This window comes from Xenopus laevis, chromosome 8L (genome assembly GCF_017654675.1).
Source record: "Xenopus laevis strain J_2021 chromosome 8L, Xenopus_laevis_v10.1, whole genome shotgun sequence".
Lineage (NCBI taxonomy): Eukaryota > Metazoa > Chordata > Amphibia > Anura > Pipidae > Xenopus > Xenopus laevis.
Genome location: NC_054385.1, coordinates 6,059,573 through 6,079,163, shown reverse-complemented (window position 1 = coordinate 6,079,163; position 19,591 = coordinate 6,059,573). Strand labels below are relative to the sequence as shown.

The 19,591-nt window shown below is 40.1% G+C and overlaps 1 protein-coding gene across 5 annotated transcripts in view; it reads left to right on the top strand.

Annotated features, from left to right (window-relative positions):
• Positions 1-19,591, top strand: part of garnl3.L (GTPase activating Rap/RanGAP domain-like 3 L homeolog) — a 114,948-nt gene that overhangs the window by 62,020 nt on the left and 33,337 nt on the right. For all 5 annotated transcript variants that reach the window (XM_041572367.1, XM_041572366.1, XM_041572364.1 and 2 more), the window contains one exon: positions 17,054-17,128. In XM_041572367.1, the coding sequence (XP_041428301.1) occupies positions 17,054-17,128 (75 nt within the window). The remainder of the gene's footprint in view (positions 1-17,053; positions 17,129-19,591) is intronic.

The following is a 19,591-nucleotide window of genomic DNA, read 5'->3' as shown; positions in this document are numbered from 1 at the left end:
ATTTGTTCTGGGGTTTTATACATGGGATTGGTCCTGTATTTATCCTGCAGTGTGTTCTGGGGTATTATACATGGAATTGGTCCTGTATTTATCCTGCTGTGTGTTCTGGGGTATTATACATGGAATTGGCACTGTATTTATCTGCTGTGTGTACTGGGGTATTATACATGGAATTGGCACTGTATTTATCTGCTGTGTGTTCTGGGGTATTATACATGGAATTGGCACTGTATTTATCCTGCAGTGTGTTCTGGGGTATTATACATGGAATTGGTACTGTACTTATCTTGCTATTTGTTCTGGGGTATTATACATGGAATTGGCCCTGTATTTATCCTGCTGTGTGTACTGGGGTATTATACATGGAATTGGCACTGTATTTATCTGCTGTGTGTTCTGGGGTATTATACATGGAATTGGTCCTGTATTTATACTGCCGTGTTTTCAGGGGTATTATACATGGAATTGGCACTGTATTTATCTGCTGTGTGTTCTGGGGTAATACACATGGAATTGGCCCTGTATTTATCCTGCAGTGTTTTCTGGGGTATTATACATGGAATTGGCCCTGTGTTTATCCTGCTGTGTGTTCTGGAGTATTATACATGGAATTGGTCCTGTATTTATATTGCCGTGTTTTCAGGGGTATTATACATGGAATTGGCACTTTATTTATCCTGCCATGTGTTTGGGGGTATTATAAATAGAATTGGCACTGTATTTATCCGGCAGTGTGTTCTGGGGTTTATACATGGAATTGGCACTGTATTTATCTGCTGTGTGTTCTGGGGTATTATACATGGAATTGGCACTGTATTTATCTGCTGTGTGTTCTGGAGTATTATACATGGAATTGGTCCTGTATTTATATTGCTGTGTTTTCAGGGGTATTATACATGGAATTGGCACTTTATTTATCCTGCCATGTGTTTGGGGGTATTATAAATAGAATTGGCACTGTATTTATCCGGCAGTGTGTTCTGGGGTTTATACATGGAATTGGCACTGTATTTATCTGCTGTGTGTTCTGGGGTATTATACATGGAATTGGCACTGTATTTATCTGCTGTGTGTTCTGGGGTATTATACATGGAATTGGCACTGTATTTATCTGCTGTGTGTTCTGGGGTATTATACATGGAATTGGCACTGTATTTATCTGCTGTGTGTTCTGGGGTATTATACATGGAATTGGCACTGTATTTATCTGCTGTGTGTTCTGGGGTATTATACATGAAATTGACACTGTATTTATCTGCTGTGTGTTCTGGGGTATTATACATGGAATTGGCACTGTATTTATCTGCTGTGTGTTCTGGGGTATTATACATGGAATTGGCACTGTATTTATCTGCTGTGTGTTCTGGGGTATTATACATGGAATTGGTACTGTATTTATCTTGCTTTGTGTTCTGGGGAATTATACATGGAATTGGCACTGTATTTATCTGCTGTGTGTTCTGGGGTATTATACATGGAATTGGCACTGTATTTTTCCTGCTGTGTGTTCTGGGGTATTATACAGTACATGGAATTGGCACTGTATTTATCTGCTGTGTGTTCTGGGTATTATACATGGAATTGGTACTGTATTTATCTGCTGTGTGTTCTGGGGTATTATACATGGAATTGATACTGTATTTATCCTGTGTGTGTTCTGGGATATTATACAAGAATTTGACACTCTATTTATCCTGCTTTGTGTTCTGGGGTATTATACATGGACTTAGCCCTCTGATACTGGGGGGTATAAAATATGGAATTGGCAGAAATGAGTTGAATTTATAAGGTGAGACCTCATCAAATTACATTTTCAGTTTGGACAGACCAACTGTGAACCAACAGAATGGTTACAACTGCCCATATATGCCTAGATGATTGAGGAGTGGTCAAAGTCTACCAAACTGTCTGACAAATTCTGACTGTGTATGGTCACCTTAAAGGAGAACTACAGCTTAATTAAGAAGTATGGCAGAAATGTTGTACATGCACATATGTTTTGGGCTTCTATATGAAACCCAAGGCAACCATAGCCCTTTAGCAGTAAAGATCTATGCCTCCAAAGATGCCCCAGTAGCTCCCCATCTTCTTTTCTGCTGATTTTCTGTACTTGCTCTTGGCTGAATATCTATAATACTGATGTCATTATATAAGGCTAAGGCTGATTAGCAAATAATTATTGGTACATGGCAGCTCGGAAAGCAGGACAATTAGCATCAGAATTTAATAATCAGCCCTGTAGCATCATCTTATAATACAGGCCAACCTAATTTTCTGCTTGATAATTTGAGCCGACCCCTAAGCTCAGATTCTCAACAGCTGCTCAATAGCAGGCACTCCTATCAAAATCCAAGATGGGAAACTCTTGTGACAACTTTGAAGGAATAGATCATTACTATTATAGTGATGGTGGACCTGTAGGCTGGTTCAATAAAGTCAGTACATAAAATATGACATTTCTAGCCATATACATTTTTAGGGTTTGGTTCTCCTTTAACTTGTGTCTATAATATAATATCCATTTTATTAAAGAGGAGTATTTTTAGTGCCCAACCAATAGGTTATAGATAAGGTTTTTTTCTAGGCTGATTTTGGGCTAATTCATGGCTTAGGTCAGTTATAAGAGGAGTTATATTCCATGTGTTGTTCAGTTTTTCTAGACTGATATCTAAAACATTTTTAAGATGATATACAGTGTCCTACATTGGGGCTAGTCCTTCTATGCTGATATTTGCAGTCAATCACTGCATGGGTTAGTTTTTAGGCAGATATGTGGTATTCTGCCAGGTTCAGTTTTGTTAGGTTGATAATTGGAATCATTCACTGCAGGGGGTTGGTTTTTAAGATCATATACAGTGCCCTTGTGGTTCATTTAATGCAGTGGTCCAGTTTTAGGGCTGCAGTGGTCAGGTTGCAGGTTAACATATCTACGGTACCCTGCAGAGACCAGATTTCAGCTACTGCATGATAGTTCTAAATTTCTGTGCCTGCTTGAAGGCCTGGCAGCTGGTTAAACATCTGATGAAATATATCCAGACATCCAGTTCAACCTTATCAACTGAAGGGACAGACCCACGTGGCCTCCCTCTGTCTCTCTCCATAGATAAGACAGCTGAGATTACTGCACTAGCTTTGCCCTGCAGGAATGTCAGCTTCCCGATTATCTAGATAGGGTAATGCTCTCATAAGCGCAATGGGCTGCTGAGCTCATAGACACTCTCCTCACATGCTGATCGTATCCAGATGACCGGTATATTTATGCCTCAAATGAACAGTTTATTGCCAGGGGCCCAGCAACATCATTAAATGCCTGGGTGAGTCATCTACTGTCCCTTTAATCCCCCTGCTCCCGAGCCTTTTATTCGTCTATTCCTTCTTGTCTTTTCAATGGTTCTTCTCTGCCTCAAATTAAGAAGTCATCTCCTCTATAAATACATGAATTTATCTAGATATCTAGTACCATATATCAGATATATCGTGCTGGAAGTCCTGGTAACAGTTTTTGGTTGATTTTGGGTTTCATGGAAGAGGAGGTTCTCCTAATAGGTCTCACTTCTCTTTATAAAATGACCATCTCCTTGTCTTTGCTCTGCCTCCAACTATTGGTTCTTGTGTATTAGAAACTGAATCTGTCTTGAGATATTCAAGAAAAAAACATTTCTGGTGAAGAAACCAAAGCCTTGTAGACCATTACGTCTTTGCTCTAGCTCCATCTAATGGTTCTTGTATGCTAGGAACTGACTCTGTCTTCAGATAATAATAAAAAAAACATTTCTAGTGAAGAAACCAAAGCCTTGTAGACCATTATGTCTTTGCTCTACCTCCATCTTATGGTTCTTGTATTCTAGGAACTGACTATGTCTTGAGATATTAAAAAAACATTTCTAGTGATGAAACCAAAGCCTTGTAGACCATTATGTATTTTCTCTAAGTCCATGTAATGGTCCGTGTGTAGTAAGAACTGAATCTGTCTTGAGATATTCAAGGGAAACATTTCTGGTGCAGAAACCAAAGCCTTGAAGACCCTTATGAAAGCCATTTTTAATGTGTGACCCAAAAACTAGAACTTAAAGAATGCAGAATTTGCTGTTTGGTAGGTAAAAGGTGCATATATGGTTAAGTAGCTGGTGGACACATAGACATAGAGGACTTTTTAAAGAATGCAGTTCTCTCTTCTTCCAATGCAGTGACAGGCATAGGAATTTCCATCAAGGACATCTTTGCGCGTGTGTGTCCACGCCACCTCTTCCTGCTGCTTACATTTGTATTCCAGCCTCACGGAATGATGTTATTAACTCTAGCCTTTCTCCTTATGTTTAAGAGAAGACATTAGCATTATAAATATGTTGATAGAACTTTTCTCCTTCAACAGCGTCTGGGAGAAATATTATTTAATTGGTTTTAAAAGGGCCTTTCAAAGATAGCATTTTATCACGCTGAGTGCATCGTAACTCAATTAAATCAGCAAAGTTCTCTGTTATTTCTGGTGCTCATTAATTTCTTGGAACCGTCTGGATCAGCACTTTTGTATACACAATGAATTCTGATTCCGAATGTTGTTATGATGGCTTTATTGATTTACACGAGCCCACAACATTCTTGAGCTCTGATCCCATCTATAGGGAAGTCAGTGGTAACGGACTGTTCCCAGCTAGTAATTAGCGGGGGAGGCATATCCTCCAAGAGGTCTCATTAACAAGACAACACGGCATGAACCACAAGATGAAGGTACAAAGACTAGGACAATTTTTTCCAAACGCAACTAGGCAATAGCAGTGGTTTTGATTTTTTTTTGGTGTTGAATTAGGTCATCGCTTCTACTTACTGGACTTTGCAATTATGGTGTGAATTAATTTAGGAATGCTTGACAATTCCATGCCTTCTACTTTGTGGAGCAGTTTGTGGAAAGCTCTTTCCTGGTTCAGCACAATAATGTCCCCATGCACAAAAAAAAAGTTCCAAACATCATGGGTTTGGCTGAGAAGGTAGTGGAAGAACTTGACATTGGCCTTCACATTGCTCTACTCTTAACCCAACTGAACCACCTTGAATTTAAATACAGACCTTTCCAGCATCAGTGCCCAACCTTTTATGTATGACTGGAAGTAAATTCCACCACTACCACCACCAATGTTCCATCTAGTAGAAAAGCTTTGTAGAAGAGTAGAGGCCAAAGGCTGTTCGAGGAGCAAAGAGAGGATCAATCTCTTGGTTTTTAAAAGAGATGTTGAACGGCAGGTGTCCATATACTTTTGTATGTGAATGGGGCTACTGCTAATTATGGCTGTCATTATTATTGTCTACTCCCAATATGCACCAGGAGAACACAGATGTGATGTTTCTGTCTTACTCTTCACTGTCGATTCTAGAGGCTGGTCAAGCTCCATGGTGATACTGAGGTGAAGGAGCATTTGAAAATGACTGGCAGCTCAAACCTCGGCGGTGCCCATTCAAGCAGAATAGCAATCTTTGTGTTTTTTTCCTCTTGCTGTTCTCACAGGACACAATCTCAGGGAAGCTTTCCTCTTTAGTCATAGAGAAGTCTATATTGTCAGCTGCACAGCTGTACCGTTCTGCAACATCAAACTGAGATATGCGAAGCCTGAATTTTCCTCGCCTTATTTGCTGGTAATTTTCGCTTCCCACTTAAAATTCTGGGTTTTTTTTTCTCTAAATGAGCTTTAAAAATAGCAACATGTGATAAAAGAGCGAGGAAATGAATAATAACTGTAAAACAAACCCCTCCTGTAACAGTTTTGCCTTTGTGTCAAAATAGAAATATTAGTGTATGTCATGCAATAGAAATAGGCAATTACACGTCTGCCTCTTTTTATCACTCCCTTTTACCCAGTTTCAATGAAGACTTTATCCAATCAGCAGATTCAGCCTTACCTAAGTCTCCATTGTTCTTTGCCTAGGGGTGATCTATGAAAAAGAAATTCAACCCCTGAGTTATTGGGGTGTTATACCTTTTCATATATTTGCCTAATGGAAATATTAAGAGTCTAGTGTACATGTAACCAACAGTTCTACTTCCTTCTATGACTAACTTAGTTTGCACTTTGAGCCTCACCTCTAAGCCTATTGTTTATTTTTGCCTCAGCTTCTCTAATATCCTCCCATTACATTAGCCCCACAGTTCCTTTAAAGAAATACTTCCTTCTCTGCCTCCATCTGATGGTACCAGCCAACCCACACCTCCTTAGGTTTTGAGAACTTAAAAGCTGATTTCATCAAAGGCTTGGAGAGACTAAGACTTCCCAAAAAAAGACAAATACATTTCCTACAACAAACAAACATTATACATGTCCTGTATTTATCCTACTGTGTGTTCTGGGGTATTATACTGTACATGGAATTGGCACTGTATTTATCTGCTGTGTGTTCTGGGGTATTATACATGGAATTGGCACTGTATTTATCCTGCTGTGTGTTCTGGGGTATTATACATGGAATTGGCACTGTATTTATCTGCTGTGTGTTCTGGGGTATTATACATGGAATTGGCACTGTATTTATCCTGTGTGTGTTATGGGTATTATACATGGAATTGGCACTGTATTTATCCTGCTGTGTGTTCTGGGGTATTATACGTGGAATTGGCCCTGTATTTATCTGCTGTGTGTTCTGGGGTATTATACATGGAATTGACACTGTATTTATCTGCTGTGTGTTCTGGGGTATTATACATGGAATTGGCACTGTATTTATCCTGCTGTGTGTTCTGGGGTATTATACATAGAATTGGCCCTGTATTTATCTGCTGTGTGTTCTGGGGTATTATACATGGAATTGGCACTGTATTTATCCTGCTGTGTGTTATGGGTATTATACATGGAATTGGCACTGTATTTATCCTGCTGTGTGTTCTGGGGGTATTATACATGGAATTGGCACTGTATTTATCTGCTGTGTGTTCTGGGGTATTATACATGGAATTGGCACTGTATTTATCTGCTGTGTGTTCTGGGGTATTATACATGGAATTGGCACTGTATTTATCTGCTGTGTGTTCTGGGGTATTATACATGGAATTGGTACTGTATTTATCTGCTGTGTGTTCTGGGGTATTATACATGGAATTGGCACTGTATTTATCTGCTGTGTGTTCTGGGTATTATACATGGAATTGGCCCTGTATTTATCTGCTGTGTGTTCTGGGTATTATACATGGAATTGGCACTGTATTTATCCTGCTGTGTGTTCTGGGATATTATACATGGAATTGGCACTGTATTTATCTGCTGTATGTTCTGGGGTATTATACATGGACTTAGCACAGTCTTTATCCTGCTGTGTCTTATGGTGTATTATACATGGAATTGGTACTGTATTTATCCTGCTGTGTGTTCTGGGGTATTATACATGGAATTGGCCCTGTATTTATCTGCTGTGTGTTCTGGGGTATTATACATGGAATTGACACTGTATTTATCTGCTGTGTGTTCTGGGGTATTATACATGGAATTGGCACTGTATTTATCCTGCTGTGTGTTCTGGGGTATTATACATGGAATTGGCACTGTATTTATCTGCTGTGTGTTCTGGGGTATTATACAAGGAATTGGCACTGTATTTATCTGCTGTGTGTTCTGGGGTATTATACATGGAATTGGCACTGTATTTATCCTGCTGTGTGTTCTGGGGTATTATACATGGAATTGCCACGGTATATATCCTGCTGTGTTTTCTAGGGTATTATACATGGAATTGACACTGTATTTATCCTGTTGTTTGTTCTCGGGTATTATACATGGAATTGACACTGTATTTATCCTGCTATTTGTTCTGGGGTATTAAACATGGAATTGGCATGGTATTTATCCTGCCATGTGTAAATACATATGCTTCTTTCCTCCACTCGAGCAGGAACAGAAAATGCTTTCACATAGCTAATAAATAATAGCTTACCAAGATGGTTACATCTCCACATCCTGATATCTCGGCACAAGTCACACTCTGTTTCTGAAATAGTTCCTGCCAGGTGAAGCGAAATTACATTAATGACTTCCTCGTCCCTTCCTCAGCCCAGAGAACTGCATTGTTGCTGTTGTGTTCTATGTGTTCTAGATAAATGCAGCACAGTGCATGATGCCATTTATATGTTATTTATCTGTGCCAGCTGTTCTTAGGGGCTGTTCCTGCTTAGTACAGGGGAATACCTATGCTGCCATAGTTTTATGGGATCTCTCTGTACAGACTATGAGCAAACTTAGGGGACTGTTCCTGCTGAATTGTGCTTAGTACAGAGGAATACCTATGCTGCCATAGTTTTATGGGATCTCTCTGTACAGACTATGAGCAAACTTAGGGGACTGTTCCTGCTGAATTGTGCTTAGTACAGAGGAATACCTATGCTGCCATAGTTTTATGGGATCTCTCTGTACAGACTATGAGCAAACTTAGGGACTGCTCCTGCTGAATTGTGCTTAGTACAGGGAATACCTATGCTGTCATAGTTTTATGGGATCTCTCTGTACAGACTATGAGCAAACTTAGGGGACTGTTCCTGCTGAATTGTGCTTAGTACAGGGAATACCTATGCTGCCATAGTTTTATGGGATCTCTCTGTACAGATTATAAGCAAACTTAGGGGACTGTTCCTGCTGAATTGTGCTTAGTACAGGGGAATACCTATGCTGCCATAGTTTTATGGGATCTCTCTGTACAGACTATGAGCAAACTTAGGGACTGTTCCTGCTGAATTGTGCTTAGTACAGGGAATACCTATGCTGACATAGTTTTATGGGATCTCTCTGTACAGACTATGAGCAAACTTAGGGACTGTTCCTGCTGAATTGTGCTTAGTACAGAGGAATACCTGTGTTGGCATACTTGTATTTGGCTGTACATGCTATGAGAATGCCAAGGGAGTAGTCCCCGCTATAAAGAGTTTTTTACAGTCCTGTTTGTCAGGCCACACCTTGAGCTGCCATATGGCAAACAGGTTGAAAGGATAATTAACACCAGTAACTGGAAAGAGAAAGAGTGTGGATAAGGTAACAACAGACAGGCATCTTAATACCCTGCAAGGAATATCTTCACTTTAATGCTACTGTACCCCAAAGCTTCACTGCTGATGTGTGCCAAGGGCCATACAGGCTACATTTTAGTTGCTCATTAACTGCATCCCAAGCACCAGGTGTCAATTGCACAGAACAAACAGGATCAACAAGTTCTCTGTGCAGATCACAGACTGCAAACTGTCTTACATGTCAGGGTTCTTTCACTTGGATGAGTTGGGATGAGGATCAGTCAATTTTGGTAAGACAAGTTCACCCAGAAAGTCTCAATAGCCCCAAGAAAGGTTAAGGATAGCATTGCTATATCTTAGGCTTTGGGTTGCTGTATACGAATGAAGCTTTCTGCACCCAAATTGCTGGCGATTTGAACCCTGAGATCTTCCCTAAAATCTTTACCGAAGGAATCATGCAACAAGGATCAAGATGCTCCTTGTGGCAATTGGGAACGTTCTTCTCAAGGCCTATCAGTTAAATGCCTTGAAGAAACAGATGGCCATTCGTTACCAGCAATGGAAATGAATTTTCATATAATCCGCTCATTAGGTGGAACCAGACTTCTTCTGGGAAAGGAACTGTAGAGTGGAAAGTGTCTCCAACTCAAGGTCACCAACCTTTAAGGCACGGAAGGGTGGTTATTACCTGAAACAGCTCTTATTTTCTCTGTCTGTTTCCCCTGTATTCTTATATTTTGTTGTACCTTGGAGTCAAACATTGGATATTAGATATTATGCCGGTGTATAGGAGATCACCTGTAGTAGACCTCTCCCAAACCAGAGAACGTTCAAGCCCTCAAAGGATTTGATACGTCTATATGTGCACAAGTTGCCCCAGGGTTTAACATTAAAAATAAATAACATGACAGGAGTAGGTCAGGCATTCAGTGGACGCCTAAGGGAAGCTGCCGCTTGTTCTGCTCAGACGTGCGCTATATAAAGGTGACAGTTGGAGTCAGTGCCTCACAGTTCAAGGAATAAGAAGGAGCCTCAGGGTGTGGCAGATATAGATCAGACAGTGCCACCACCAAAGACGCCCTAAATACAAAGGTTGCACGCTTCAGTTGTGTCTATACAAATGACTGTAATGCAGAACATTCTGTCCATCTCATTTGGGAATTAACCTGGCGCCCCTTTTTCTTCTCTTACTCAAAGTGACATTATGTGGTTCAATATGCAGAAAATTAAATTGCCAGTTATCCATGTACAACACAGTGGTTCTTGCCAGGTCCAAACCCTGGCCATCTGATTCACAAATGATATGGTCCATCCATATATCCAAGTCTCTGAACCCTCAGGAAGAGTTTTACCTGGGCTCTGTCTTTTTTGGCTTAGCATGTGAACTGCTTTGACTTAAACCCAGGGTAAGCAGTTTGCTTTTCGATTGAAACTGCTTTAACTTGCTTTTTAAATGTGTGAAAGCACTTGGCTTTTTACTTGCAAATACTTTGATTTGTTTCTTAAACCCTTGCTAAGCAGTCTGCTTTTTAATTTGAACTGCTTTGACTTCTTTCCTCAACCTGAGGAAGCAGTGTGCTTCTTTCTTTGAACTGTTTTAACTTTCTTCTTAAAGATATTGATGCAGTAGGATTTTACTTGGAATGGATTTGAATTACTTCTTAAACCCAGGGGAAACAGTCTAATATTTTACTTTGAACTGCTTTAACTTGCTTCTTAAAGCTGATTAAGCAACATTTTACTTTGAACTGCTTTGACTTGCTTCTTAAAGCTGATTAAGCAATATTTTACTTTGAACTGATTTGACTTGCTTCTTAAAGCTGATTAAGCAATATTTTACTTAGAACTGCTCTGATTCCTTTATTAAACCAGAGGAAAGCAGTTTGCTTTGTAATTGGAACTGCTTTAACTTCTTTCCTAAACCTGAGGAAGCAGTTTGCTTCTTTCTTTGAACTGTTTTAAATTTCTTCTTTAAGACATTGATGCAGTGGGATTTTACTTGGAATGGATTTGAATTACTTCTTAAACCCAGGGGAAACAGTCTAATATTTTACTTTGAACTGCTTTAACTTGCTTCTTAAAGCTGATTAAGCAACATTTTACTTTGAACTGCTTTGACTTGCTTCTTAAAGCTGATTAAGCAATATTTTACTTTGAACTGATTTGACTTGCTTCTTAAAGCTGATTAAGCAACATTTTACTTAGAACTGCTATGATTCCTTTCTTAAACCAGAGGTAAGCAGTTTGCTTTTTAATTGGAACTGCTTTAACATCTTTTACAAACCTGAGGAAGCAGTTTGCTTCTTACTTTGAACTGCTTTAATCTGCTTCTTAAAGCTGATTAAACAATATTTTACTTTGAACTGCTTTGACTTGCTTCTTAGAGATGATTAAGCAATATTTTACTTTGAACTGCTTTGATTCCTTTCTTATACCGGGGTGAGCAGTTTGCTTTTTAATTGGAACTGCTTTAACATCTTTTACAAACCTGAGGAAGCAGTTTGCTTCTTACTTTGAACTGCTTTAACCTGCTTCTTAAAGCTGATTAAACAATATTTTACTTTGAACTGCTTTAACTTGCTTCTTAAAGCTGATTAATCAATATTTGACTTTGAACTGCTTTGACTTGCTTCTTAAAGCTGATTAAGCAACATTTTACTTAGAATTGCTTTGATTCCTTTCTTAAATCGGAGGTAAGCAGTTTGCTTTTTCCTTGGAACTGCTTTAACTTCCTTTACAAACCATAGGGAGATGTCTGCTTCTTACTTTGAACTGCTGTAACTTGTTTATTTAAGTTGACAAAGCTGTTCAATTTTTACATACATTTACATAAATTGGTTCATAAAGGTGACAAAGTCAAATTTTGATTGAAATTGATTTGATTCTTGAACTGTGGGTAAGTCATTTGGTTTTTATTTTGAACTGCTTTGACTTATTTCCTAAACCATTTGCTAGATTCTTTTCAGACTTTACTTTCACAAAACAGCAGTTTGCATCTTATGGACATGGACAATTCTTAAGCTCATTGGTGATCAGGTCACCAGGGTTGGTCCACTGGGAATCCAGGAGAAATCCTGGTGGGCCTGTCCATCCCAGGCTAATTTGAGACTAGGTTGAACAGTGGTGCAATGAGTTTATGCATCATGGTGGTGATGTATAGCAGTAGCAATAGGTAGGGTAGCCTCAAGAGATTGGGAGCAGTGCGTTGTATGGAGAAGTTTGAAGGCTGTGGTGGTGGGCCCCTGGGGTTGGTTTCTGGTGTCAATGTTTGTGTTTACATGGGGTTCCCATACGTATTTTTATTTATTCAGTTATGGGAGTGGGAGGCATAAGAAGGCTAAGCTGAGGAAGGGCAGATACATGAACATATGAAGTCTGATCAGATAGAATATAACAGAATATTCCCTTTAAACAGCAAATGGGCCTGACCTGATACTGCGGGTTGCAGACATCTGGCAGATCCCGCTGACAAACCCTGTGCCTGAGGTCTAGGAATCCATTTTTGGCCGCCTTCCACGGTAGAAAAGCGTATTGATTTCAATTCCTCCCCGTTTGACGAGGATAAAGTGGCAGGCTTCTCTCTCGGCCGCATCAATATATTTCTACATAGATGACCTTTAATACGGACTGAATGTGGCGCCGATCATACGGCAGTCGCTCCGTTTTTTGATTTTTTTTGCTTTATTTTAATGATATTCTGGATTTACTGTACTTTCCGCCGCACCTCGGAGCAGCCGAGCTGGCTTTTATGAGTTTGCAAGAGACAGGCCTGTTGAATTAATAAGCCAGCCTGACCTTATTCTCTAAAAATGAATAAAAGGGCCGTTACAAAATAAAAGAATGGCACGTTAAAGGAGAAGTAAACACCGGAGTAACTTAAAATCTGTTTGTGCATTTGCTTTCTTGCCTTTTAACATTGACTATATTATTTGTTTATACAGGTAAAGAGAAACACTCGCGGGAGCAATGATATTAAAGATACTCCCTGCATTGTCTTTCATGTCCCTTTGAGAATGGATTCCTGCAATAACAACAGGGTCTTGCTTTGTGCAGACATAAATAACCGACACAAATTGGCCCCTGTGTTAGGACACGATGCATCTGTGCGCACAGGAATAAAGCCCCCCTCCCTACTGTATAGAAGCAATTGGTTTCTCTGCACAGGCTCTGGCTGCTAATTGTCCCTGGGATATGCAGTGAGAGTCTCTAGCTGCGGGTTAGACGCTGCCAAGAATGGGGAGAGTATTGGAGGCTGAGACTGTGATAATTCTCTAAGGTGAATTCACAGCATGATCCATCCGCCTTTCACTTAGCAGCTCTGCGCCCGACTCCTGCCCCAGCCCTATCCCCGGTCACTTGATTCCTCAAGCGCATGTCCATCTGCTCTGTCTCTCCCTAATGTTTTATCTTCTCTCTGCCCCAAACACTTTCCAAACAAATTACCTGTAATTATGGAAATGGAGAGTTTGAGCCCAATTGGTGCATAATTGGTGTGTATCATTGTATAAATGCTGTCTGTATTTCAGTCTTCTATCCTTATAATTTACAGTAGGGGGTACATTATCCCTTATAATACAAGAGTGATATTCAGAGTTCCCTGTATAACTCAGCCTGCAGCCTTGTGCCTTTATATGGTCACAGAACAACCCCTCAGTGACTTCTAATATCCTTATCATTTACAGTAGGGGGTACATTATCCCTTATAATACATGAGTGATACTCAGAGTTCCCTGTATAACTCAGCCTGCAGCCTTGTGCCTTTATATGGTCACAAAACAACCCCTCAGTGACTTCTAATATCCTTATCATTTACAGTAGGGGGTACATTATCCCTTATAATACATGAGTGATACTCAGAGTTCCCTGTATAACTCAGCCTGCAGCCTTGTGTCTTTATATGGTCACAGAACAACCCCCTCAGTGACTTCTAATATCCTTATCATTTACAGTAGGGGGTGCAGTATCCCTTATAATACATGAGTGATACTCAGAGTTCCCTGTATAACTTAACCTGCAGCCTTGTGCCTTTATATGGTCACAGAACAACCCCTCAGTGACTTCTAATATCCTTATCATTTACAGTAGGGGGTACATTATCCCTTATAATACATGAGTGATACTCAGAGTTCCCTGTATAACTCAGCCTGCAGCCTTGTGCCTTTATATGGTCATAGAACAACCCCCTCAGTGACTTCTAATATCCTTATCATTTACAGTAGGGGGTACATTACCCCTTATAATACATGAGTGATACTCAGAGTTCCCTGTATAACTCAGCCTGCAGCCTTGTGTCTTTATATGGTCACAGAACAACCTCTCAGTGACTTCTAATATCCTTATCATTTACAGTAGGGGGTGCAGTATCCCTTATAATACATGAGTGATACTCAGAGTTCCCTGTATAACTTAACCTGCAGCCTTGTGCCTTTATATGGTCACAGAACAACCCCTCAGTGACTTATAATATCCTTATCATTTACAGTAGGGGTACATTATCCCTTATAATACATGAGTGATACTCAGAGTTCCCTGTATAACTCAGCCTGCAGCCTTGTGTCTTTATATGGTCACAGAACAACCCCTCAGTGACTTCTAATATCCTTATCATTTATAGTAGGGGGTACATTATCCCTTATAATACATGAGTGATACTCAGAGTTCCCTGTATAACTCAGCCTGCAGCCTTGTGCCTTTATATGGTCACAGAACAACCCCTCAGTGACTTCTAATATCCTTATCATTTACAGTAGGGGGTATATTATCCCTTATAATACATGATAGTAGATATTTATGTGCTGCTTTCTGAGTGAGATGAAGCAGACCCCCTAGTCCATTGAAGGGGGAATAATAGCAGATATATTATGATGAGGGAGAATTCTCAGTAAATGCCTCCATTCCAGCAGAGTAGGAGACTAGATACAGATGCAGAGTTGGGTGCCAGGCCTGAGCCTTAGCAGGCTTCTTACTGTGCAATTAGGAAGTAATGTTGTTAGTCGGCATGCCTAATTGTGTTAGAGCCTTTGCCCGCACAGAACATAAGCCAGATGCGCCAGCATCACCATTTTAAATGAGGATGGGTAAAAAAAAAAAGAGTATACATGCTTTAGAAATGTCATGCTTAAAGGGGAAGAAGTATCCTATAGACCAAATTAATCTATAAAATGATACAACGTTACTGGAGGGACACCTGGGACTATAAATGGATGCAGTTATTTTTTTCTATAACAGACAGTGAAATAATCCTTTATATCCTACACTGGGGGCCCTCGATTCTGCTCCTGCCGTTTGCCACGAGAAGCTGTACAGCAGCCCAATACGATAATAGGACTTCAAATATCCTTTGTTGTTGGGAGCTGCTGTTCCTTGTAGAGTCCGCTCTCTAGTCTAATAGTGACATCCGTTAGCACAAAGCCTTGCATCCCACATCATTATAGATCAGTAGCAGCAAAATCGGGACACGCATAGAAACACATTGGGACTCGCCTCAATTCAAAGTTCCCCTTTAGAGCAAATTCTGTGCCTCCTTAAGAGTTGTGCCAACTGGGTCACTCCATGTTTAATGACTCAGCCCCTCGCAGATACCGTTATTTCTCTCTCCTTACTCACGAGGGAACCGCATTCTCCACCATCACTCGAGCTCTTATCTGGCAGCAGTGATTGGCAGGATTAGTTCAGAAGAAGCCTTGGCCGGGTTTATAAAGCACATTATTAATGCGGTTTCTGAACCAATGCCAGAGCTCGATGCTTATGGCTTTTTTGGAAGCGAGAAACCCAAAGTCTCCTGGCGTCCTGACAAATCTACATTTAGATCTGTATTTCTGCACTGAACGAAACAAAATAAATTGGGTTTCACAAGGATACAGTATAGAGATGTTGTATTTAATCATGTGGGTGTGAGCTGCCATACTGTTTTCCAAATGCATTACAGTAGAACAGTATGGTGTGCCCAGAACATTGCTTCTCTGTATATTTGTATTTATACATATGGGAGGAGGGAGGTGCCATATTGATTCCCTTAGACAGTACAGTATGAGGGTATAGCTTATTGTGTGCCCAGGACATTCCTTCTCTGTATATTTGTATTTATACATATGGGAGGAGGAGGTGCCATATTGATTCCCTTAGACAGTACAGTATGAGGGTATAGCTTATTGTGTGCCCAGGACATTCCTTCTCTGTATATTTGTATTTATACATATGGGAGGAGGTGCCATATTGATTCCCTTAGACAGTACAGTATGAGGGTATAGCTTAATGTGTGCCCAGAACATTCCTTCTCTGTATATTTGTATTTATACATATGGGAGGAGGTGCCATATTGATTCCCTTAGACAGTACAGTATGAGGGTATAGCTTAATGTGTGCCCAGAACATTCCTTCTCTGTATATTTGTATTTATACATATGGGAGGAGGGAGGTGCCATATTGATTCCCTTAGACAGTACAGTATGAGGGTATAGCTTATTGTGTGCCCAGAACATTCCTTCTCTGTATATTTGTATTTATACATATGGGAGGAGGTGCCATATTGATTCCCGTAGACAGTACAGTATGAGGGTATAGCTTATTGTGTGCCCAGAACATTCCTTCTCTGTATATTTGTATTTATACATATGGGAGGAGGAGGTGACATATTGATTCCCTTAGACAGTACAGTATGAGGGTATAGCTTAATGTGTGCCCAGAACATTCCTTCTCTGTATATTTGTATTTATACATAAGGGAGGAGGTGCCATATTGATTCCCTTAGACAGTACAGTATGAGGGTATAGCTTATTGTGTGCCCAGAACATTCATTGTCTGTATATTTGTATTTATACATATGGGAGGAGGTGCCATATTGATTCCCTTAGACAGTACAGTATGAGGGTATAGCTTATTGTGTGCCCAGAACATTCCTTCTTTGTATATTTGTATTTATACATATGGGAGGAGGTGCCATATTGATTCCCTTAGACAGTACAGTATGAGGGTATAGCTTATTGTGTGCCCAGAACATTCCTTCTCTGTATATTTGTATTTATACATATGGCCCTTATTTACTTACTAACCCTTGTCCTTTCTTCTATTCTGTTTCAGCTCATATCTAGTGATGCAGATGGAGCCATACAAAGGGCTGGGAGATTTCGAGTGGAAAACGGCTCCGTGGATGAGGTACAGTAATTACAATAATTGACTATATGCAATATCTTTAACCTTCCTAATAGCCAAACTGCTTTTATGCTTTTAGGACTAGAGCACATAGTTACTGTAGCCCCCAGCCTCCCATTCTCTCCCACAAAGTAGCTGGTATCGTCCATCTACAATTCTAAACTTTTAAAAAAGCTGTCTGGTTGTCAGCAACCTAAACACATTGACTGTGACAACCAGTTATATTGTTCTGTGACCATATAAAGGCACAAGGCTGCAGGCTGAGTTATACAGGGAACTCTGAGTATCACTTATGTATTATAAGGGATAATGTACCCCCTACTGTAAATGATAAGGATATTAGAAGTCACTGAGGGGTTGTTCTGTGACCATATAAAGACACAAGGCTGCAGGCTGAGTTATACAGGGAACTCTGAGTATCACTTATGTATTATAAGGGATAATGTACCCCCTACTGTAAATGATAAGGATATTAGAAGTCACTGAGGGGTTGTTCTGTGACCATATAAAGACACAAGGCTGCAGGCTGAGTTATACAGGGAACTCTGAGTATCACTTATGTATTATAAGGGATAATGTACCCCCTACTGTAAATGATAAGGATATTAGAAGTCACTGAGGGGTTGTTCTGTGACCATATAAAGGCACAAGGCTGCAGGCTGAGTTATACAGGGAACTCTGAGTATCACTCATGTATTATAAGGGATAATGTACCCCCTACTGTAAATGATAAGGATATTAGAAGTCACTGAGGGGTTGTTCTGTGACCATATAAAGGCACAAGGCTGCAGGCTGAGTTATACAGGGAACTCTGAGTATCACTCATGTATTATAAGGGATAATGTACCCCCTACTGTAAATGATAAGGATATTAGAAGTTACTGAGGGGTTGTTCTGTGACCATATAAAGGCACAAGGCTGCAGGCTGAGTTATAAAGGGAACTCTGAGTATCACTCATGTATTATAAGGGATAATGTACCCCCTACTGTAAATGATAAGGATATTAGAAGTCACTGAGGGGTTGTTCTGTGACCATATAAAGACACAAGGCTGCAGGCTGAGTTATACAGGGAACTCTGAGTATCACTTATGTTTTATAAGGGATAATGTACCCCCTACTGTAAATGATAAGGATATTAGAAGTCACTGAGGGGTTGTTCTGTGACCATATAAAGGCACAAGGCTGCAGGCTGAGTTATACAGGGAACTCTGAGTATCACGCATGTATTATAAGGGATAATGTACCCCCTACTGTAAATGATAAGGATATTAGAAGTCACTGAGGGGTTTTGTGACCATATAAAGGCACAAGGCTGCAGGCTGAGTTATACAGGGAACTCTGAGTATCACTCATGTATTATAAGGGATAATGTACCCCCTACTGTAAATGATAAGGATATTAGAAGTCACTGAGGGGTTTTGTGACCATATAAAGGCACAAGGCTGCAGGCTGAGTTATACAGGGAACTCTGAGTATCACTCGTGTATTATAAGGGATAATGTACCCCCTACTGTAAATGATAAGGATATTAGAAGTCACTGAGGGGTTGTTCTGTGACCATATAAAGGCACAAGGCTGCAGGCTGAGTTATACAGGGAACTCTGAGTATCACTCATGTATTATAAGGGATAATGTACCCCCTACTGTAAATGATAAGGATATTAGAAGTCACTGAGGGGTTGTTCTGTGACCATATAAAGACACAAGGCTGCAGGCTGAGTTATACAGGGAACTCTGAGTATCACTTATGTTTTATAAGGGATAATGTACCCCCTACTGTAAATGATAAGGATATTAGAAGTCACTGAGGGGTTGTTCTGTGACCATATAAAGGCACAAGGCTGCAGGCTGAGTTATACAGGGAACTCTGAGTATCACGCATGTATTATAAGGGATAATGTACCCCCTACTGTAAATGATAAGGATATTAGAAGTCACTGAGGGGTTTTGTGACCATATAAAGGCACAAGGCTGCAGGCTGAGTTATACAGGGAACTCTGAGTATCACTCATGTATTATAAGGGATAATGTACCCCCTACTGTAAATGATAAGGATATTAGAAGTCACTGAGGGGTTTTGTGACCATATAAAGGCACAAGGCTGCAGGCTGAGTTATACAGGGAACTCTGAGTATCACTCGTGTATTATAAGGGATAATGTACCCCCTACTGTAAATGATAAGGATATTAGAAGTCACTGAGGGGTTGTTCTGTGACCATATAAAGGCACAAGGCTGCAGGCTGAGTTATACAGGGAACTCTGAGTATCACTCATGTATTATAAGGGATAATGTACCCCCTACTGTAAATGATAAGGATATTAGAAGTCACTGAGGGGTTGTTCTGTGACCATATAAAGGCACAAGGCTGCAGGCTGAGTTATACAGGGAACTCTGAGTATCACTCATATTCAAAGGATATTTACAACATGTCCATGTTTCAATTCAACCTGATTTGACAAGTG